Consider the following 24,240-nt stretch of genomic DNA (forward strand, 5'->3'; position numbering starts at 1 on the left):
CTCTACCACCTGGTTCAAAGTAGCCTCATATTTCTCTCAAGCTGTAAAAATGTAAAGGCAAATCACCCAAATCACTTGATTTTTTTAACGCTCATTAACAGTCTAGCTAGGCTACTTACCACGCACCAGCAAACAGCAAGTCATTTCGAATGGCTAGTGATAATGAGAAGGAACGAAATTTGTCTGTCAACATCCCATACATGCTATAACTCACGATGTTGTTAAACTGGATGCACTTGACCATCTCGAACTTTTCAAGTTCAAGTCCAGTCTTCAAATAGCAATACCTAAACGTTTCCAATAGGTGTCGCTGCTGTCTAAAGTAAAGTCAGTGCTGCGTTTGGTTTGCTTAGTGCTGGTGGTTCGGTAGACTTACCTTGCAACATGGTTTAATCTCATGTTCTGTCCATTTAATGGCTCAGTAAACATGCTGATCAATATGATAGGCCTACCTCTTGGCTTTTCCTAATCTATCTATCTATCTATCTATCTATCTATCTATCTATCTATCTATCTATCTATCTATCTATCTATCTGTCTATCTGTCTGTCTGTCTGTCTGTCTGTCTGTCTGTCTGTCTGTCTTTCTTTCTTTCTTTCTTTCTTTCTTTCTTTCTTTCTTTCTTTCTTTCTTTCTGTCTTTCTGTCTGTCAGTCTGATTGTGTATCGATGGATACGTTTTCATGTTCATGTCTATGTCGACATGATAAGTTTGTGAGAATCTTTCACCCTTCAGTGCTTTTTCAAATGATATTTTAAACTGTGATTGTGAGGCCTTGCGTACACAATAAATTTGAGCTGTAGAGAGACCTGCAATGTCAGTGTAGATTGACAAACATTGAAACTTTCTTCTTCCTAACCATGTTTCTGCCAGAGTCATCATAATTTCAGAGAGTGTTGGTGTTGCTGTCTAGCCAACATCTCTTTGACCTTTTTACTATTGTCCTTCAAAGGATGCCCAGCCATCTATCTCCCCTCATTACCAAGGAAAAGTGTCTGTGTCTGGGTGGTGAATAGTAATCAACGCTGTCAATGGCTTCCTCACTAAATAGTGGTGTTTTGTGTGTGAGAGAAGGAAAGAAAGCTCATTTAGTTTGCGATTTAAATCTATTTTAACTGTATTTCTACCTTACATGTTCTTTTTATAGGAGTATTAGGAGCTCAGTTTCAAATTGGGGGAGACATTTATTGATTATGTGTTGGCTAGTGAAGTGGCTTTCCTGGCATTCAGTACAAATGCACAAACTCAAATGAAATTAATTAGATCATCAAATGTCCAGCTTTAATTAAAAATGGAAGGCAATTAGTTGGCAATTTAATGTGTGTTATACTCAGAAAATGAAGACTGACGCGAAAGTGTTAATTTTTTATTTACAGCATGTACTCTTTAACATGCCAGAATAAAAGTCTGCAATAATGATAAATTACACAACATCAAGGCTTTACAACAGCAATCAATCTACAAGTAAAATATTTAGAAGCAAATTTCAAACACTTTTTATTGATATGGACACACACTTAAAAACTTACATTGCTGATACATGCACACGCACACGCACGCACACACACACACACACACACATACGGATCAGGTCACTTTTACTGTAAATGTTTACTAACAACTGATCCTACAGGAGGTTTTGTGCCACTATACATAGTGAGTAATTGATATATATATATCTATAATTTCACAATAGTCTCAAAATTTCTCCAGTATAAACACTGTGTACATACTTAGTAGACATAGAGGTTAAAAACATACAGTTTCCATGCCATGGAATGCATACAACCTTTTCCAAGTTACGCACACACATACATATGATGCAGAGGATGGAGATCTCATAAAGTGCAACAAAAATAATGAGGTAATCCTTAATTTAACTTAAAAGGTAGTTTTCTTTTTTTCAGCCTAATGCTATATGGATCTGGATGAGCTTTGCACACAAGATTTGAAAAGGCATTCTGCAGCATAACATTATCTAAAATAAAAATATCAACTTAATAAACATACTGTTCACCATAGGCTCAAAATAAAACAATTAAGCCCCAGTCTTTTTCAAGTTAAAAAATAAATTAAAAAGTAGTAAATACACCATCAAGAGGACTGTTAACAATGTTTCGAAGCTGACCCCTTATTTACTTTCTTAATACACATTCATGGTGTTTTAGTGATCGATTCATCTGTGCACAATGTTCCAAAGAAAAAGCATGTTTGTCAATGTAATCTTTCATTAAAACATAACTTGCTCTGCTTGCGAAATGAGAAAAGTAATATTTTCTTTTCAGAACTATTTTTTGCCTGTAATGGTTCACGAATTGGTTACAATGAAGAAGAAAAAGTTCTCAACTATTAAGATTTGTTTTCAGAGAATGCATGTTGTCATAATTCATTGGCAGTTTTTTCCTACTTTAAATTATATTTAGTAAGCTTTTTTTCATCTTTAGATTGTACACCTGTCACAGAGAGACCACTTTTTACAATCCAATCAACTGCCAGAGGATAAAATCAATTCCCGGACTTTTGTTTTCCCTAGAATGAAATTAAATAGGTTGTCAATGCTGATGACTTTATAGCTATAATCGGAAAGTATACTTTCAGCTTTAAAGTTAATTTTACAATGTTTCCTCTCGATGTTATATCAAGTGTTGTATCACATGGATCAAATGTTTTTGTTTATCAATTAGTCTGATGTGAGGGAGTTAAATATGTGATATAGTATTTGTGTTTTTGTATGTTTGTGTGTGTGTTAGTCAGGGTAGATGAGAAAGCCGCTGAATGTGCTATATTTGTTGGTGTTTCCTCCATGTACTTTTCCACCATCCAGCTGCACACAGACCTCATCTCCCACATCTAAATGCAGGATCACACTGTTAGAGGCGTAGTCATAATTCTGATCTGCGTCCTGAGCGATCGCACTGGCCCTCACCTGAAAGACAGAAGGAGAGAGAGAATAATGTTGGATAAAAGGAACAATAATCAGGAGGACAAAATACATCACAAAATAAATCCTGTTTAGATTTAAATAGGCAAATGCTTAAGAGTCTTTATTGGATCATTATTGCAGTGATTATTATGTCTCTAGCATGTGGCAACAGTTCTTCTAATCTGATGGAGTGTGTAGCTTTTCATTTCTTAAACAACCGTGTAGGAAGACACATCATGGCCATATTCCAGGATGACAACATCAAGATTCATCAGGCTCAAATTGTGAAAGAAAGGTTGAGGGAGCAGGAAGAATCATTTTCACACATGAATTGGCACCTCTGAATCCAGACCTAAAATTCATTGAAAGTCTTTGGGATGTGCTGGAAGAGACTTTACAGAGTGCTGGACTCTTGCATTGTCAATACAAGATCTTGACCAAAAATGTATGCACCTTTTGATGGAATAAATGTTGTGATGTCCTATGGAGTGCATTTATGTTATTTGCATTTAAGCTCTAAAGCTTTAACTTTATAATATGACAGCAGTCTACAACTTCCCCTTTAAATCCTTTAAATCTCTCTGTAAACGTGGCAGTCTTTCAAGATTCAAGATAAATAATTAAATAATATATATATTAAAAAAACAGTCTGTCTTTCTCTCTATCTCTCTTTCCCTCCTGTCTTATGATTTCTCATCTCCTCCCTAAGTAGGATATACAGAGAGAACAAAAGACCAAGACAGACCAAGGGCCAAGGGAATAAGGCTTATTGATCTGCATATTGTATGTGTGTGGTGTGTAATTTATGGAAAGGCTGTTAAACACTGAGGTCTTCAGTCATTCACAAATGTTCACATTTGTTAAATAGTTAAACTCATGTAATTTTATTTGTGGTAACATTTTATTTTAAGGTAACATAATTACACATTACTACATGTACTTAGTATAGTAATAACAGTTTAACAATTTATAAAAATTATGTGTAATTACAACTACAAGTAACTAATCCAAAACCAAACCCTAACCCTAACTGTATTGTAAGTACATGTAGCCTAGTTAATTAATATTACTCAGTACCTTTTGGAATAACAAGTACAATGTAACTAGTTGCTATAGTCCCTATAGTTGCATACATGCATGCTAAGAGAAAAACACTCAAGTGGTGGAAGGGAAAGCAGGGAGGAGTAGCCTATAAAAAAAAAAAAAACACGGAAACACTTCATTTCAGTGTCTTTGTTATATGTTACATGTAGTTGTATTTACTATTAATTGTGCTTAATTACATGCACTTAACCTAATCCTAACCCTGGCCCCATAGTAAGTAGACAACATGTTGTTAATTGATATTACTTAGTACACTTTAAAATAAAGAATAACCAAAAGCACTAAAGGTCAACATTAAAATCAACACATTTGTCTTAAACCATTCAGGTCAAAACACTGATTAATGCCTAAAGCTTCAAACACGGCCTAATTTTTTGCACTGTTAATTAATGCATGATCTTAGTATAAGAACCAAAGCTTTATTAATATTTTCATTCATATGTATAATTAATGAGTAGTATAATTAAGATTAATCTAGCCTATAGGCTACTTCTCACTATCAAGCTCTGCTACCATAAAACAATCTATAAAATATTTATCTTTTTAATTCTAGAGTATGATACACTTTGTACTTTTGAAGAATAATGCTTTTCAAATGTATTTCAGTCGCGTCTTCAAGTGATCGACAATTTCTTGAATTTGTGCTTAATTCTTCTCACATCTACTCATTAATTATCCCTGTCTTTCCCCTCATCTTTCTTTTCCCTCCACCTCTTCCCCCGTATCTGTTCATTGCTTGCACCATCTATCCATCTTTTTCTGCGGGAATCGTAATAAAATGCAGGTCACGCGCGTGTCTCCACTGAGCGTCTCGTGTTGGCGCGTGTCCCTGTCCAGTCTAAATCGGATTGATTAACGGCGCGAGGTGGCAGGTCCCGCGGGAGGCCTGGGTCTGCGTCGGGGCCTCGCTGGATCGGTAATTGCCCGGCGCTGTGGCTCGGCTGTTGCTCCTAATGGGACCCACTCCTCAATAACTCCACTGTATCACAATAAACGGAGCTTCGCACCGACCACCGGTCAAATGGAGTCACTAACTATTAACTGGGTGTGTGCGCGCGCGCAAGAGTGTGTGTGTGTGTGTGTGTGTGTGTGTGTGTGTGTGTGTGTGTGTGTGTGTGAAATACAGAGATATAGCTAGCTGGTAACAATAAATGTCTAAACGATATGGACGTTGTGTTTTATTAAATGTACAATGTGTTGTTTTCCCCCAGTGATTTCAAGGACCCGTTATCAGATTAAATAGCAGGTCTTCGGTTTAAACTATACAGACAGCTTCTGACAGAAAAGAGTGATGATAATGTAAACATAGCTATTCGTTAAATAAATTCAAGAGCCAAATAAAACAACCAATTGCAAGAAATGAAAGTAATAGACTACACAGAACGCATTGGTTGTGAACTTAATTTATTTTATTTGGTTGTGAATGTAATTTATTTTACTTGACTTTCATGAAAGCCAATAAAATAAACATGACACATGCCTACAGCTACTTTTCAATCTATTTTCTTTTTTCAAGAGTTTATTTGTTTTTAAAAGAATTTTAGCCTACTTTGGATTGTATTTGTTTGGCAATTCATAAAAGTACAAAAATGTATTTAAGGCATTTCTGTAAAAAAACTAAACAAAAAACAAACAAACAAAAAAACAGTGTACTAAGCTATGCTGTATATAATATTCATAAAGTTTCATGACTAAGTAAATTTCTTATCAATAATGATAATCATAATAATAATAATAATACTGATAATAATTAATATTTTTAATTAATATGACTGATTTAGCTTTTTTGATGCAAGTGTTTTTCATTTGACAAATTCATAAAATGAAATACAGGGGATCTGAGAAAGACCAGTTTTGTGACATAATCAAACGTGGATATGAAGAATACATTCAGTTTTAATGGTCTTTCTTCTTTTCTATCTCTTATGTTGTCAGACAATATATGCAAGTCTTTGTGCAAACGGTCTTTGTTGGATTGCCAACCCGGTGTGGGCAATGGGGGACACTGCTACATCCATGAGATAAAACAAGAAATGAATGAAAAGAACAAATTTAATGTGCCAGATATAAGTACAAAATTGTTTCCTCCTAAACAGCCCAAACAAATTTACAATCATTTCCAAGCAGAATCTCATAATTCTTTTTTCCTGTCCGTCTCCTTTCCCCATCTTGCTTCAAGGTTAAATGCTTCAAGTGTGTTTCTCTCAGGATGTCCTTGGTAAAAAACGGGTAAAAAGGTCTGTTCTTGAGAATAATGCCGTGCGTATAGGTTCATGTACAGGTGTGTTTTGTACAGTATGTTCTCTCCTAAATGGGCCTTTTATAAACGCACACTGAAGTTGGAATCTCATAGTATGTTGAGACCGAGCTTTGGCCATTCAAAGGGCAGCGAAAGCACAGGAAATGAGAGATAGAGATATGAAAGAAGAAAACAGGGGCGGAGAAAGTGCAAACATACAGGGAAAATGGGTGTACGAGTGTCTATTGCAACAGCTGCAAAAGCCTGTCAAGGTACTGTGGGATTACCTCATTAACTGTATTAATTAATTAATTGGAGGATGTAAACTCATTAGCTGCTGTGTAATTGACAGGATGTTTGAGGCTTTTCTAACAATTTCTCTGCATCACACCGTAATTAGTGCTGCGCTACTCTGACGAGACCACAGAGAGAGAGAGGTTTTCAAAAGTGGCAGGGAGGTGAAGTGCTAAAGCTGAACCTAAAGTATAATGATAGTCATACTGTGGGATGAGAAGAGACATGTTTACATAGCCAAGAATCAATTACTGATTTAATTAATAGAATTTGTAATGAGAAGCAAATTGGCTGGGTATTCTGCTTGAGTGACATTAATTTGTGGATGTTGAGCTCCCTGCTGCACCTCTCATGATGCTGTTTTCGTTTCTTATTCAGCCCCATGCAATCTATTCCTGCCATGAGGAGCCAAACTTCAACTAATAAGTGGCATTTCATAAATACATTAATATTCAGTTCTCTAAAAATAAAACTAACTGCCATGATCTCGCTGCAGTTACAGGCCGCAGATTTGTGCTTGTCTCAAAGTGCGTTAGAATCTACTTGTTTTAGATAGAAGTTCATAGACTATGTTTGTATAGCAGCTTGTGCAAGTCTATGACCTGCAATGAGGTCAGTAGTCATTTCTCGTTCTCTCTCACTCACACGCGCTCACACTTTCTGTCGTTTTGCTCATCTATCTTACTTACACTGATCTGATGCTGTCTGTGTCTCTGGCCTCGCAGTAACACTTTCTCCCGACCTCTCTGTCGGCTCTCCTCTGATTAGCCATCCATCTTCCTCTCCTCCGTTCATCTCTCTATCATCCCACACCATCTTACCGCCTCCCATCGCACGCCCTCCTCATCTGGGTGGGCTCACACTTTTAGATTTCTCCTTTGCCTTTTTCATTTGCTATTTCATTTTAAAATAGTTATATACATATAGTGTAAATATTGTTTTTCACCTAAAACAACATTGACATGGGCATGCAGGTTTTACAACAGTTTACACTCTAAAATGAAAATTCTGTCATTCAAAACTTATATGGATTTCTTTCCTCTGTGGAACAAACAACAATTTTTTGTCAAAGCAATGAAAGTCAGTGAGGCCCAAAACAACATTGAACCCCATTGGTTGGCAATTGTGTAGACAAAAAAACAGCAACACTTTTTTGGTATTCCACAAAAGAAAGTACATTTGTACCATTAGTGACTTAAGGGTGACTAAATTATGACACTATTTTAATTTTGGAGTGGAAAGTGTTGAAAAACCTGCACATGTCACTGTTGTTTTAGGTGAGAAATAATATTTAAACTATTTATTCTATCTATTTTACAACTATAAAATGAATTTTTGGGGGAACTATCCCTTTAAGAGCAACCCAAACTTGGCGCGGTTGTGTATGTTTATGAGAATACTTTGAGAGGACCTTGAGATGGGTTAAATAATTTAGCTAAGGGGAGAGATAATTAATCGAAGGGCAGAGATTGGCTGAGTGGCAGAGTGTGGCTGTGTGTGTGTGTTTGTGTGGCCCAGGTGGAAAAGAGGGAATCTCATCTTAAAGACATGAATGATTTAACACAAGAGGAGATCACTGGAATGACAATATATGCAATACAACATGCATGCCATACACTGCCTAAGCTTACTTTCCTCATCTTCTCATTTTCTGCATCTTGTCCTCCACTTAATGGAAGCTGTGTTGAATCCCCAAGCCTGGTTATGGGCCACAGCACAACTGCTATTGTATATTCAGCAATAAAAGGTTTTATATGAGTGGCAGAGACAATCTGCTCCTCTATGTCATGTAACAGATTTATCAGTCCATAACAGATTTAACAAATTTGATACTGTATTAATGTTGCTATTGTTCAGTTAAGTCAATTCAGGTCACTTGATCTGCTATAACAGTCAACTAAATTAAACAGGTAAAATCAGTTCTTCCAATGAGATTTCCATCTGAACAGAAAAAATATTTGAATTGGTTAAATTTTGATTTATTTAGTCATATTATAATATTAATGTAATATTATTATTACTATTACTACTATTACTAATATTGTAATATTACTTAACCAGTTAATTTAGATGTTTTCTGGAATGCATTAAGGTTACCTAACAAAACATTTTTACAGTATGACAAACACTAATTTGATGTTTAGTGCAGAGGTGGTTTTTCATTTTACTGTTGATTCTATTGGACCAATGTAAAAAACATTTTTTATTTTCATCAGTAAAAAAAAAAAAAAAAGAATTCACTGGCTTAAAATTTGATTCTGAGATTGGCTTTACATGCAGAGCGTGTGCATTTGAATCAATATATTTAGCTGAGATGGCTCATATGCTTTTGAAAATAACCAGTTCCACCTCTTATTTCACAGATACCAGTTGTGGATTCATTTTCTTTTGTTCTGGATTATATATGATGAACAGACATGGGGCATTGATGGCAGGTGTTATGTCATGTTAATGACATTAGTGTTGAAGGGAAGAAGCTGACAGGTTGCTACAGACTCATTAAAGGGTTTTCATCACTTCCTGTCTGATATATCTGTCACAAAACCATGTGTGTGTGCGAGAAAGAAAGAGACACAGTGTGTATGTAAACAAGTGTTGCCAAGGGAATTTTTTTATATCTCTTGGATAATCCCCGCTTTCTTTTCCACTACTAAAAATCAAAACTGAGCGGTTGAGTTGAGAGAGCCTGAATCCCAGATCCGTGTCATGTTTCACCAGATGGAGAGGTTTTTTCTCCCCTCACTTTTTCCATTTATTCTAAATCCACGGGTCCTGTGAGGACTGTCTCCAGCTGTTGCATTCCGTTCCACTCCAGAGAGAGACAAAGAGACTGTGTTTGCTTGTTTGTTAGTTATGAATGTCCTTTTTTCATTGGAAACTGTTAACCTAATGTTGTTTCTGACTATGCAAAATGTATTTATTTAAAAGCTCTGTTAAACAGACCCAAATTGACTTCTCAATAAAAGGCACATCTCAAATCACATTTGAACCATGCTTTGATATGTTATGCTCTTTGTAAGTCTTCATTTTCTAATAAAACTGAACATTTTAATTGTTTAATGTTTGCATTGTCCTTTTTCCCACTGTAGGTATCTTCAGTAAGGCTACAAGTGATAGACAGACAAAATGACTGCTGAATAATTGAGCAGCTGCCTTACTGGATCCTATTTGAATGTTAAACGTATTCCTTAATCCCTACCTCGGTGAATCTAATATTTGTTAGATATTTCAGTCAAATCAGACTCTTGTTTTCAATACAGTTCATTCACGTCTGACCTTTGTCTAGTTAAAGTGCCTCTAAAAACTTAGTTAGCAAACTCTACCTTTGGGTAGAGTGAATCCAAATGCTGTTTTCACCAGGGATATGCAACACTAAGAATTTGGTCTCTTTATACACGAGTTGGAATTTGAATTTGAATTGGTCATGGCCCACAGAAACTTAAATTGGAATGACAGGAAGAGGAATTTACTGGATTGTAATTCAACACAGGGATTCTGGTAAAGGCAGAATTTACACTGGTCCACAAAATCAACACTATCAATCTATCTATCCATCTATCCATCTATCTATGTCTGATTATGTAATTCTGTTTATGACAATACATCTGTCTGCCTGTCTATATATCATTCTGTCATTCCATCTATCATTCTAACTATCTATTATTCTATCTCTCTGCAGACTTTTTTTTTTCAACTTTGAAACAGGGTTTGTCAAGCCAAAGTTTGATTCAGGAGTTGAACTGGAATTTAAAAGGTATCCTCAAATCAGCTCTAAATGGCACACAATCCTTGTGTTCACACACACAGAGAGAGAGAGAGAGAGAGAGAGAGAGAGAGAGAGAGAGAGAGAGAGAGAGAGAGAGAGAGAGAGAGAGAGTGAGTGAGAGAGAGAGAGAGACATCTCCTACCTGTCCATTCTTCTTGAGGTCGGCCCACATGCTAGTTCCATCTCCGCCCCTCATGAGCACGTGATAGGTGAAGAAGTAGATTCCAGGAAGAGGGCAGGTGAATTTGCCTGTGGTAGGCTCATAGTAATTCCCTACATTTGTCACCACATCATCAAACTTGAGTACTTCGCTCCCCTCATGCTGTTTGCGCAGACCAGCATAGAAGGCTATTTTGGGGCTGTAGAACGATGGGACGTATCCCCCCGGGCCTGGACCTGGAGGTCCAGGCGGACCTGGTTTTCCTGGTTCTCCAGGTGGCCCACGTGGGCCTGGTGGGCCTTGTGGGCCTTGGTTTCCGCGAAAACCTGACTTGCCTCCCCCTCTGCGTCCAGGGATGTCGTGAGGAGGAGGCGAAACCGGTGTTAGTTCATTGGTCGGCGTTAAAGAGTCACAGACCATCTTACAGCTTCCAAGCATCTCATAATGCGTACCTCCACCTCCAGAACCACCCAGTTTGGTGCTGTGGACCAATAGTGGAATAGCGACCAGTAGCACCAGTACCATGGCCACACCCACTGCCGCGCCAATAACGCGCTTCCTGCGGCTGAGGCGTGAGGCAGCAATAGAGAGGAAGTCCTCCTCCCCTTTAGAAGAAACAGCCCCGGCCAGAATGAACTCTGGGAAGGAAAAGGGACTAAGGTAAGATAGAAAAGTTAATGAGGGAGTCAGATACGATGAAACGTGGCTTGTGTCTCAGAAATAAACTAGAAAAATCCACCTTCAGCAACAAATGAATCAAATGTCCTATATGTAACAACGTCTTTAAGGATGTTTGTGTTCATTCCCGTTCCAAAGTTTCAATTTCTGCTGTTTTATCTTGCTTGTATTTACTAGCCTACATTAAAAGCCAGCCCTCTAACCTGTACCCGCTCTTCTGAGTGACACACATTGGACGCAGTTATCGCTATGAACAGCAATTCTGGATGATCCAGTAGGTTTATATTGTCATATAAATATATATTGCTTGTCTGATATAAGCAACATGAGGGATTTGGTGTCTCAGATTTTGTCCAAGGATGGAGATTCTATCAGGTGATGTGGATGTGTATTTCTCAGGGGTTGCTGTGTGCCGGTTATGTCTCCTTATAGATTATTGGAGTGACAGCGGTGTGGTTCATTTTTCCAGGAGAAGTTCAAGAAGCGTTCTGGAGAATTCCCAGAAAAGTCCATATCCACTGCAGCATTTAAACAAACTCTGCCCTCCTCTCACAGAAGAAAGCTGTGACTGTGATTCAGATTCATCAAAAACAATCCATGTTATAAATTATTTTGTCTTTTTGTGACAATCTTAAACCTTCAAATGCTTCGGTTTAAATGCTTCGCTTGCAAATGTCTTATAAGCCGGATGGTAAGTGGATTGTGAAATATAATTTTAAATCTGGCTCACAGCACTCGGGTTGATTTTCAATTCCTGCTGGTCTTCATCAAACTTCAGCTGAGTGACATTCAGGTCCCAAGATCACCCACCTCTGGCATCTTGACATGTTTCTCACTGAGTTGAAACATAAAAAAAGCTAAATTAGATGAATTAGAAAGCCTATGAAATAATTTAAGAGCTCCCAAAAGAATCCCTGATGCTGATTATGTAAGGTTATTTATTTCTGTTCAATACTGAGCATTTTACAGTAAAAACAGGCACAATTTATGCATAAGACATCTTGGTGACTTACATGAATAATTTTAATAGTCATTACTATTATATTACAGAGTTTGTTGATACATTACTAACAGACACATAGCCTACCTCTCCAAAACTACAAACAGTAGCCTATCATCACAGATTTCCTAATTTAAATAATCAGATAACAATCAATGTTGTGTCAGCTACTTGTTTTCAGGTCTTGCCCATTTACACTCAAATGTCTTTAAACTTCTGTATGGTAAATGCAGGATGCTAATTAAATCAAATATTTATTTCCTGAAATCATTTTTATTTTATTCTGATGCCAACTAAAAGGCAAATAATTGAGAAATTCTATAGAATAGTAGCCTATGCTAAAAGTTCGTAAAACATTTCTGAAGAACAAATGTAAACTGCAAAACAATTCTGCCTACCTTATAATTTCCCAGGGAAATATGAAAACTGATGAGTAACTCCGCACGACAGCGCAGCTCCTCTCGCGTGCGCGAACGGCTCAGAATATGTCAGAGAATCTCGCGCCTTCGGGGTTTTCTTTAACGGTCACTCTGCTCAGACTGTTGTCAGCTTGAAATATCTCGTCTTCTCCTTTTGCTGCTTCTTTGCAGCGTCTTCAAGTCAGTTCACTTTAAACACTCATACTTATATCGTTTAATATCTCTAGGAATCATCAAACTACTACTGGCACTTGTAAAATCTTATTTAGTGACCAAATTACTATTTAAAAGTCAGATATGGCGATTTCTTTGTTTAGATATCATCAAGAAGCAACAGTTTCTCACTTGTTCGATTTCTGTGAGGAAAAGGCGCTTCCACCCGCGGGATGTCTGTCTCGCGCTTCCCCCGCCCTCCGTACAATTACGCGCTCGCGCTCGCGCTCACTCGCACCAGTCTTCGCAGATCAAGAAATCGATTTCCCGAGGAGATGTGCATCCTAATAGGGTTGCTGTCTACCCAATTAGTACTTATAAAAATAAGTCAGGTTGTACTGGTATGCTGTCACTAATAGCAGTAGTGAGGGGTGATCGCAGCTAGAAATATAGGACCCACTGTAAATTAGCTGTTTAACTATAGAGGGTTCGAGGATGGGGAAATCAAATTCCAAATGAAAAACGTATATTAACTGCTAAATTGTAACATATTTAGAGATTAGTTTAGCATGTACTACAGGATGATGTATCATCCAACATTTTTGCAAGAGTGACTAATCTTACCCAACGCAAACCTTAAACTTAATTTGTAGCAGCAAATGTAAAGCGTGTGGTGGTAGTTGAGACGATTTATAGTCTATGTACATAATGTACACATAGGGTACATAGTTTTAAATGCGTTGCATTTTAATTTAAATGTAAGTATACCTTCATACTAGTTTAAAAGCAAATAATATAAAGTGTAGCCTATAAGAGAAAAGTAGCCTACATACAGCACGTTGTCATAATCGACCTGTAGGTTAAACTCAACATAAACTGATTAGCAGGAACTGAGCAGAAAAGGTGCATTATGTTTGACTGTAAAAAATTGCACTGTAAAATAACGGTAATCTACTGGCAGCTGTGGTTGCTAGCAATGTACTGTTAATTTACAGCCCTTTAACGTTAAATTACAGCTCTCCTTTTTTACAGTGTTACCATGGAAGGTAACTCCTATTATTTGGGAAACCGATTGCTTTTAACAGTTCGAGTACTGATTGTACTGTGCACTTACTTCTTTTGAATCCACTGAAAATGAATTTCTCTTTATATAAAACTGCAAACACCTAATGTGTAATAGTGAATTAACTAAAAACATAATTTGAACTAAAGTTTTTGCAGTTCGTATAGCGAACAATAGAACACATATATGTGCTAAAGTACTTATAAGGAGATTGTCAATGCATCAGCAACGAAACAATTACTGCTTTTAAATAAAGCAACAGGCAGCATAACATCAGTATTTCTCTGCTCATTTGACTGAAGCACAGGCTTTACTCTCCAGCACAATGGTGACCCACAAAACGAATTAATCAAACTAACAGATCTCTCCTATATCATCTTGTGCAAAAACACATAAAACACTTTAATATTTACTCTCCTTATCAGTTACTGACTTCGCATAACTTTTTTCTATGAACTTTCTCTAATATTTCAGTGAAATTAACTTCTTTTGCTTAATAAATCTGACTGTTACATTTTACATATTACTGTTTTTCCTTGATTTTATGGTAATCAACTGGCTGCTGGGTTGCCAGTAAATTGCTGTTTTTCTAAAGTTTTATGCCGCAAATTAATTTACAGTTGATTACTGTTAAAATACGCTTCACTCTGTTTTTTTTTTTTATTTGACACATTTAACCCTTTTAACCCCACTGCTAAATCTTTTAAATGAACACTTGTGTGCCCACACTACAGAGTGTTTGAAGTAACACTGAAGCAGTGTTGAAGTTAATTATATAATTTAGTGATTTATTAACTGATGATTGAGCATTGGTGATGAACACCTGATGTTAACAAGCAGAATCACTGAAGGACAGAGGAACAAGAAGATAAAAAAGCGAAACACAAGAACTACAACTGACTTCAGCCACAGAAGACATATAATCTCTCAAGATCTCAGCAAAGGAAGATTAAACAACTAAAAAAATAGCATTACCAGCTTCACTTATTATATTACTTACAAGATTTACTTTATTTTTTCATATGTCTACAGAAATTCCTATTGAGAATTAACGAGGTTAAGATGTTGTTTTGGTTCATTTGACGTTATCATTATGGTGATCAGTGTTTGCTTTAGTTAGGCTCTTGACCCATGACTTTAACATTAGTTTTTCTTTGGCTGCTGTAACTGTGGGTTTTTAAGACACATTTGTTGTGGCAAAAACAAATCCAACCAAAATGAGATCAGGTGTTACTGATTATGTTGTCATTACATAATGTTTGGATCACCGATCTCAGCCTGTGTCTAATCCCTTATCAAAAATGTGTAGATGATATTACTACACTGTGAAACTATAGCAAGTGTGTCAAACACACATCAAGCAGTGCAGCAAAATCAGTTATGAAGGATTTTTAAACTCATTGTTCACTTAAAGCTGCAGTTGGTAACTTTTGTAAAAATGTATGTTTTACATATTTGTTAAAACTGTCATTATTTCCGTACAGTAGAATATGAGACAGATAATCTGTGAAAAAATCAAGCTCCTCAGACTCCTCCCAGTGGTCCTATTGCCATTTGCAGAAATACACCGCTCCCGGTAAGAAACAACCAATCAGAGCCAGGAGGAGTGTCTTAGCAGTGTCAATCAAGCTTGTGTACGCGCTGATCACCCCCCTCTCTCGCACAGCGCCTACAGTCGTTCAAAATCAAGAGTGCCGGTGTGCCGCAGCTCTGCTAATGGCGGACAAACAACTAAAACTGCCAATTTCTCGAGTGGCACCTGCTCATACAACAAAGACAGGTGAACGGAAAAAGACCGATGACGATAAACAAGCGCGTCGGAGCCCATTTACTCAGTGTCAAAACTCTAGCCGCATAGCATACAGATAAAATGTCACGCAGTGTGCAAAGCAACAATTGAAACCTGCTAATTCACTGGCTTGTCATGTTGCTGAAATAATGTACTAGAAAACCTTATTTAGCATTACACATCGCTAGAATAATTACTTACATACTGTAACGTTACCATTATATTATCTTGCTAGCTATCTAAAACTTATAGAAAGAGTGCAACGTTATGAAGTTACATTACATGTATCGCAAAATACGTAATGATTTGAGGACCAAGTTTGTAGTCAAAGTATGGGCAGGCCATGATAGTCAATGTAAAGCATATTGTTGATGTTTCGTCCCTACCAGTGAATGTCCAATAACTGTTTATCCGCCGTCATCAGTGGCCCTGTTTACTAGCCTGCGCGTTCACGGCAGGCTCCGTAGTGGGGGAGGAGCTGTGGAGGGATGGCTGTAGCGCAGCAGAGAGCGAGGGGGAGTGACCTGTAAGCTGTGCTTGTTCAAATTTTCAGGCTAAGTCAACGTTTTCTAAAAGTTCCCTACTGCAGCTTTTAACATTTTAAACTATGGCTTCAGTCAGACACACACAAACAACAAGAATCAGACAATGAATCTCAACAATGGTGAAAATCAACAAAAAAGATAACATCTAATCTGAACATCACAAAATACACTACAAAAAGTCAACACAAAACCAACAGCAAAAATAAAAAGCAAAAAGTACAAATTAAAGAAAATAACCAGACAATTCAGCTGCATAATTTATTCATGCTGCAATGCATGCTGGGAGTCATGTCAGATTTTTTTTTTGTACTATGCTGGTACCCAACATGCATTGCAGCATAAAACTTTTGATTGTCACCATTGTTGAGATCCATACGCCAATTCTTGATGCCTATGTGTGTCTGGCTAATCTAGAAGTTAAAAATGTTCTGTGTATAAACTTTTTAAAATCCTTCATATTTTCTGGATGTTAAATCCCTGATAGATCTCGTTCTGTAAAATCATAATGAAACCAAAATCAAAAATACAAAACATCACCCATATAAAAACATTAGACAATAAATGAGATCAGTGAATTGTGCCACTATATTATGATTGTGACCATTAACAAACAGCCATTGTCATCTGATCCTGTTTTCTTTCAGCGTTAAAGACACAGCAACAGCATGACACAGCATGATACAAAATGACATCTAAACCTCTGCCACCTTTTAATAAGAACTTCTGTAGACGTCTGACAGAAATAAAGTCAAACTGGTTAGTAATAAGTGAAGCTGGTAATGCTGTTTGTGAAGTTGTTTAATCCTCCTCTGCTAAGATATTTTGCTAAGATTTAATGTCTCTTATCTTGATTTCTTCTAGTTCCTCTTTCTAGTTCCTTTTTTCCTCAGTGATTCTGATTGTTAACAGCAGGTGTTCATCAGTGTCTCAATTAACTTCGAAAATTAACTGAATTAACTATGAAATGATTCATTCAATCAAGTGGACTATATTAGTGAACAGCATGTTACTGTAAAATTTGGCCGTTTTTTTTACAGCAATTTTTTTACAGTGAGAGAATGGACATTTCATTTTGCTAATGTAACTTAATTGTCTTCCTCTATACTCAGTGGAGTCATAAAAAAAGATTAAAAAAATCTTGAATGTCTTAAATTTCAACCCCTTTTTAAGCCCTCTCTCGCTTCACTGCATGTCCTTCAGGAGTCGATAGCCCTGCAGAATACACTTGCCATAGCGAACCAACATCCTTATATCAGCTTACCTAATAATGGCTGCTTAGGCATCTGTACACTTACATAAATTAAAGTAGCATGAGATGTGTTCATTATACTGCTGGTAAAAAAAAAAAATGGAAATCCTCTTTGCATTCATCTGTGGTGATGTTAAAAGGAGGAGAGGGAGGGGAAAAGGATGAGAAAGCTTGGCAGAGGGAGAGAGAATGACAGTGTGTAGGGTGAAAGACAGTTTAGCTGTGTCTGTTGTCAGTGTCTCTGTTTCTTTAGCCTTCAGAGCTCATTAGCAATGATAGACACATTGCTACTGACAACCTCCCCCACACTTTAGCTCTCACCATACTCTTTTCCTATCATCCCACTTTCACCATCATTTATATCTCCATCACCATCTCCGTGTGCCCTTCTCTATTTTACTAAAGCCCTTCTTCACTCTTTCATCAACGTTTATGGTTTTATCTCTCACACTGCTGGAGAATCAGTCATGGTCGTATCTCCTCTACTGTAAGTGGAATTGTTAATTAAAGGGTCGGTTCCAGCACAAGCGATCATTGATTAAATTCTGTGTTTTTGTCAATGTTGGTTTAATATGTACCGACTACTGATGATTGTAGTGTCCTTAACAATAAATGTTATTGTTGGAACTAATTGTTGGTGCTGAAATTGACGATAGATAGATAGATAGATAGATAGATAGATAGATAGATAGATAGATAGATAGATAGATAGATAGATATGTTGCTTTATCTGTAGAACAGATTTTAAAAAAAATGTCACACTGATCATCACACGCATCAAGAGTACATCAAAAGTTTAAACATGCTGCTTGACATGCAAGAACCAATGAGGTTTGGACACATGCGTCAAGCATTACGGTTGAGCTTCCCTTTACCATATTTGATATGCTTATATCTATGTGCACGGATCAGTATTTAAATGCAATTATAATAATTGATGACACAACTGTCACGTGTGGTTGCAGTAAGGCAGGCAAAGATGAAAATAAATTTCCAACACAGCGTTTTCATGGTAACAATATAAATGATAGCATAACAGGCAGCAACACACACTATACTTTTCATTTATACATATAGTTATCTGGAGTACAGAGGAAGAAGGCCAACCTAAAGCCTTGGAAAAGAAAAGACAGCCACCCTCCCTTTGCTGAGCGTGTCACCCTGTGTGCGTGTTATTGTGAAACATTGTAGCCTTTCTACACCATCTCTTTAGGTTTCAAAAGACTGCTTTTGTCTCATATAAGTGGTTTTGGTGAATCTATTGAGAGCTACTGCTGTAGGACCTATTTACAATTGTGTGTCTGCCTTTGTTTCTGTGAATGCCTGTCCATGTTTCCTCCTCAAAGCTCATTGGGGCAGGTGCAAGGAGGCTTGTCGCCATTTTGCCTCTTAATCAATAGAGCACCTCCCATGATGCACCTTGTCAACTTCTCACACTGGCAACTGCTTGATGTGTCTGGGGTCACATTAGCATACCAAACTCATGAAAACTTTGAGCAACTCAACTTGCTGTAGACTGTAAATAATATTGTTGGTTTAACTTAAAAAAGTAAGTTACCTGGTTGCCTTGAAAAAAAATGTAGTTACAGTAATACAATATAACATTTAGTTAATACAATGGAGATTGGTTTATTAAATATAAATCTCAAAATATTATGTTATCTGCACCACATTAGCTATCTAAGTTGATTTGACAAAAGATAAAAAGTTGTGATAAATCATGGATTTTTTTTTTTTTACAGTGTGCACACACATCATTACATATATAGAAAGATATACTATCCGAAAAAACAACTGCCAAAGACGATTGAATAAACTATACAAATAATGGACAAACTGACAATTCGATTGCAAAATGGATTATGTAGACTATGGATTAAATTGGTTTTATGTTCAATATGAACATAAAACAAACAATTACTTCTAAAGCCACTTTTGTAATCTCTATTTGTTTCTTTCGTTTGTCACAATATTGCAATATCTATAAACTGTTGCTTTTTTCTCCGAAAATATTAATTAATTAATTCACAATTTTTTATTGTTTGACAGTCCTAATTATGATGTCAATTTAAGAACAATTCAAGTTTGGATGATGTTGATATTCATATTGTTGTGATGAATGAATACAAACTCACATTTCAATCTGTTATTGCAGAAACATAAACCACATTAGATCAATGAAGGTGGATTGAATATTCTCTGTAATGTATTATATAATATTAAGGTAATGTAAATACATATATGTATGCATTTATGTATGTATACAAGCATGCATGGGTGCAGTGTATGGGTGTTTGGAAGAGAATAAGGAAGAAGGACAAAAGGGAGGCTGAGTTTGTGTGTGTGTGTGTGTGTGTGTGTGTGTGTGTGTGTGTGTGTGTGTGTGTGTGTGTGTGTGTGTGTGTGTGTGTGTGTGTGTGTGTGTGTGTGTGTGTGTGTGTGTGTGTGTGTGTGTCTCTGATTGCTTGCTGATACAGGGTGACATGGTGCAGATTGACTCAGCCTGCTTTTCTAATTCTCTCTATTAATAAGCCACAGCTTCCCACTGTTGCACCGGACTACATCTATTCATCTCAATTTGTCATCTGCTCTCTCTCCCCTTCTCTCTCTCTCCCCTTCTCTTTCAGTATTTCTCCCAAACACCTCTGCTCATCTCTCTCTCTCTTTTTCTCCCATCATCTCCTGCATCACGTCCGATTCACCGGCCTTCTCTCCAATTCCAAATCTGTCCATTCCACCTGCCTCTCGATCGTGTCCTTCTCAGCATTAAGATTGAGAAGGCCAGCATTCCTACATCTTAATTCTATTGAAATATGAAGGTTAGGTAAAGTGTTGCACTTGAGTAAACAGAACTGGCATTCATACTAGGAAAGTATTAAATTATCCACTAGAAATAGGAAATTATTCAATTGCTCAGTCAGAAGCATGCATCAAAAATGCATCTAATAAAATTTCATAAGTTCACATTTTCATATGATCTTGAGGGAGATAAAGGCCACACAAGACTTACTTTTCATTTAGAACTTCATTTATCAAATCAAATTCATCTTTGCTGTTTTCGTGAAAATGTTTTTCCCCCCTTCTTCTTAAATGGACAGGGATGTACAGCTTTAACTGATATTAAAGCTATCATACTTCTGCTTTCCATTCATGCTATTATTTCCCAGCAAGCAATTTTGTATTCAAAAGACATCTAATAGCCATCCTAACACAGCCCTGGCATCTGGCTAAAACAAGGCAAAATTTGAGCTGTCAGTGAAAATTTAATAGATGTCTAAAACGCTATAACCATAGCCCAAGAATAGACTAGTCGTCAATGCATAGAACATGTCAAAGAAATGAAACCAAACACCTTGTAATCATTGTTGACTTTGCTTCCATCATGGAATATCATACATTTCTAAAGTTATTTTGGTAAAAACAACATGTAACCAAATTTAAGGTTATTTTGGCTAGAAGTGGGTTACTAAAAGCCGGACTATTTTAGGTCTATAACCGAGATGGTGAAATGACTGAGCTCTATTGCTTGCTGGGTTATTACTTATAGCACTGCAAGTTAGAGTCTCGCACCAAAGAGGCATCTTAAAGAAGAAGACATCACAGCCAGAAACGCATCAGATTTCCATCTATAAATATTACTGAATAGGTGATGAAAGCAGGATGGGCAAATAATCACATTGCAGACTTTGACTTTTTTTAAGCAGGTCCATTAGATCATATAATATTTATTAATTTAGATTAACAGCCTACGTGGAGGAATATAAATGTATATACAAATTGGTCGCCGTCAACTAGTAAACGCTACACAATGGCAAGTGGAAATATTGGTTTAATTCAGCCTTATATGTTTGAACCTGAAACTGATTCAGAAGAAAAAAAGGAAGAGTGAAGTAGCCTATACAGGTTAGTCTACAAGTCGATGTATCAGCATGGTAATGCATTGTATGTATCGCTCACTACAACGTTGGACACATAACGTAATTAGCCTTTGGACTGACTACATTATCAAACAGCTAAAAATGTGTTGCTAATGTTACACAAGATGTTCCCGTTCACCATTTCATAGTCAGACAGCTGCCTTCCAAAAATCTGAATCCTTAGAAACACTTTGAACATCATAGAAAGTCAGTAAAGAAAGGCATCATAACATCATAATATAGATCATATAGTACACATAATTTACCCGCTATATTGCTAAATGTACCTGATTTTTTTAAAGGTGTTCCTGTGCTCACTGTGGAGAAGCCCCACCCGCACGTTGCTAGGATTGATTGCATGTTTGTGATGGTAGAAAACTGACTTTCATTCCACTCTCTGGACAGAATAATAATTGCGCCATTCACTATCTTTGTGGGGACTCTCCATAGGCGTAATGGTTTTTATTCTGTACAAACTGTATATTCTAACCCCTTACACTAACCCTACCCATCACAGAAAACTTTCTGCATTTTTACATTTTCAAAAAACTAATTCTGTATGATATAAGCTTGATCCTCATGGGGACCTCAATTGAGTCCCCATGAGACAGTGTGCATTCAGGTTGTTTAGGTCCCCACAAGTCTGTGCACATACACAAAATAAAGTATACTCAATGCGCATTGAAAAAAATTATGACACTGAACTTTTTGAGAACAAAAAAATATCACTGCTGCAGAAGAGAGAAAAAAAAAACTAAAAAGATAAAAGAGAAATCTCCAAACCATGACAAGGGATAGAAAGACAGCAGGGGAGAAGAGAAAATGAGGGAACATCCACTAGGACTGACAAAAATAAAAGAGACTACAAAACAATGATTCTTTGCCCTTAAATTTCTTCAATTGTAAACCCTCTCTCTCTCTCTCTCTCTCTCTCTCTCTCTCTCTCTCTCTCTCTCTCTCTCTCTCTCTCTCTCTCTCTCTCTCTCTCTCGTAAACAATTTAGATTATAGGTATTAGACATAATAGTATTTGACAAAGGTTTTTTTTTTTTTCATTTTGAAAAAAAGAAACATGCAGTATTTTTTAAATACTATTCACCTATTTTCACACATTCCAATTTGTCAAATGTTCAAATGTGCATGTCCATATTCAGAAAGTCCTGAAAAAATAACAACCTGGACTCAAATAACATTTCTTGCCATGCACGAACAGTAAGCAGCAGCAAAAAATCCAGAATTTGAAGATAAATGACAACAAGGGAAGCCAGGCAGAGAGTCCAGACAAATCTGAGCTGTTTCATGATTGTGTCTATCAGTCAGTGATCTCACTGGTGTGTAATGGGCAGAGCAATAGTCTGTGCATTTGCTGGGTTTTGGGTTTCATTTGAAGCCTTATATTGATTTTGAAGGAAGAGAATGTTTTTGAGTAAACCATAAAGCGTTTTATAATGGAAGTCAGAGGTATGTAAAAATTGATGTGTAGTTTGAGATTGTTTATGGTGTACATTTACAATTACTGGTATGGCCATCATAATCTGAACTGAATCAGCACTTCTGCACTTGATCTAAATATGATCATTTAGTTATCATAGCTTCTGAACTCTCTGGTCCAGGTTTTTGTATGTACGTGGGTGTCTAAGGTGTTTTAATTAATGCATCTAATTTAAGAGATCATTCAAAAAAACTCCCACCTTCACTTTCTCTTCTCTCTTTCTGTCCCTCTCTGTCACCTCCTGCCCAATTTATTATTAACGAGTGTTGTCTGTCTCGTTAGTGTTCAGAACACAGCACTGTAAACATGAACAAAACCAGACGCACTAGGCTAACCTCAGATAATTGCCATCTTTCTCTTTCTTTCTGCATTCCCCTATTCTCTTTCTCTCCACCGTTCTGCTGGCACCTGCACTTCAACTTTCATTATTAACCAACTACAGTGAGCATAACTGGCCTGTTTCACAACCCAGCATGCTTATGAATCCATCCAATAATTAATGGGCTCCAACTCCTTGTTGTAGTTTTGATTCAGAATTTATTTCAATCAGTCTGACACAAGCATGTTGCTAAGCTAATTACTTTAATAGCATGTCTAAGCTAATTATTTTAATAGCCAGTCAGTCTGTGTATCAGTAGTGGGGATTTCTAAAGGTCATATACATACACCAGTAGGTGGCGCCAAGTTACTGTATAAATTAGTAACTGAATCATTAATTCGATTCGTTCAAACAATGATTCGTTCATGAACAAAACGGAGAGTAGCGGTCGTTTGTGTCTGTTCGAATGCATTTGACCACATGAGTGTTGACATGATTGTGATTTTAACGGTAAATGGTGAAAAACTGTTAATTGTTTAACAGAACGTTTCTGAACTATATACGTCGGTGAATAACTGTGATTGATCTAACCACACATTTAATGTCATTTTACAGTAAATTACCGTTAAATTTGCGTGACACTTCACATTTGATGTATTTTTGTTGAAATAACTGTTTCCTCTTAATTTTTTCCTAATCAGTTTTGTACATTAGGGTTTTAGGTTACATTTAATGTTGTTAAATTAATTTTTATTGCATTTTTTAAATTTCAAGTGTGTTACCATGGTGTTTATTGTTTGTGTGAATGACACTGTGCTGCTTCTGTATATTAGTATTAACTTTCTCAGCTTGAGGAAAAGTTGCTTGTGATGAGCATTGACCCATCATGTGACTCATCACTATTGTGATTGGTGGTTGTCAGTGTATTACAATGGTACAAAACAGATATTAGTACTTCAATAAGTCGGTAAATTAACATTATATCAGATAATGAAATAGATTTTTTTTTACAGTAAATTTGTAAAACATAAAATATTGCTACCATATTTTTTACGGTAAATTTCTGGCAACCACAGCTGCCGTTTTTTTACCGTAAATTTAACGGATTTGTTTTTGCAGTGTTTTTGACCT

The 24,240-nt window shown here is 36.7% G+C and overlaps 1 protein-coding gene across 2 annotated transcripts; it reads right to left on the reverse strand.

Annotated features, from left to right (window-relative positions):
- Positions 1-1,417: 1,417 nt before the first annotated feature.
- On the reverse strand, positions 1,418-12,961 carry c1ql4b (complement component 1, q subcomponent-like 4b). Of its 2 annotated transcripts, XM_082137198.1 has the most exons (4): positions 12,563-12,961; positions 11,895-11,999; positions 10,469-11,124; positions 1,418-2,926 (listed from the first exon to the last, which is right to left on the reverse strand). In XM_082137198.1, exons 3-4 carry the CDS (start codon positions 11,009-11,011, stop codon positions 2,747-2,749), a joined length of 723 nt encoding a protein of 240 aa, XP_081993324.1. In that variant the 5' UTR covers positions 11,012-11,124; positions 11,895-11,999; positions 12,563-12,961; the 3' UTR covers positions 1,418-2,746. The 2 variants fall into 2 exon arrangements, with proteins under 2 accessions (XP_081993324.1, XP_081993323.1); XM_082137197.1 differs by having other exon boundaries at positions 10,469-11,999.
- Positions 12,962-24,240: the final 11,279 nt, after the last annotated feature.

Source organism: Leuciscus leuciscus (genome assembly GCF_965113295.1).
Source record: "Leuciscus leuciscus genome assembly, chromosome: 14".
In the NCBI taxonomy this organism is placed as follows: Eukaryota; Metazoa; Chordata; class Actinopteri; order Cypriniformes; family Leuciscidae; genus Leuciscus; species Leuciscus leuciscus.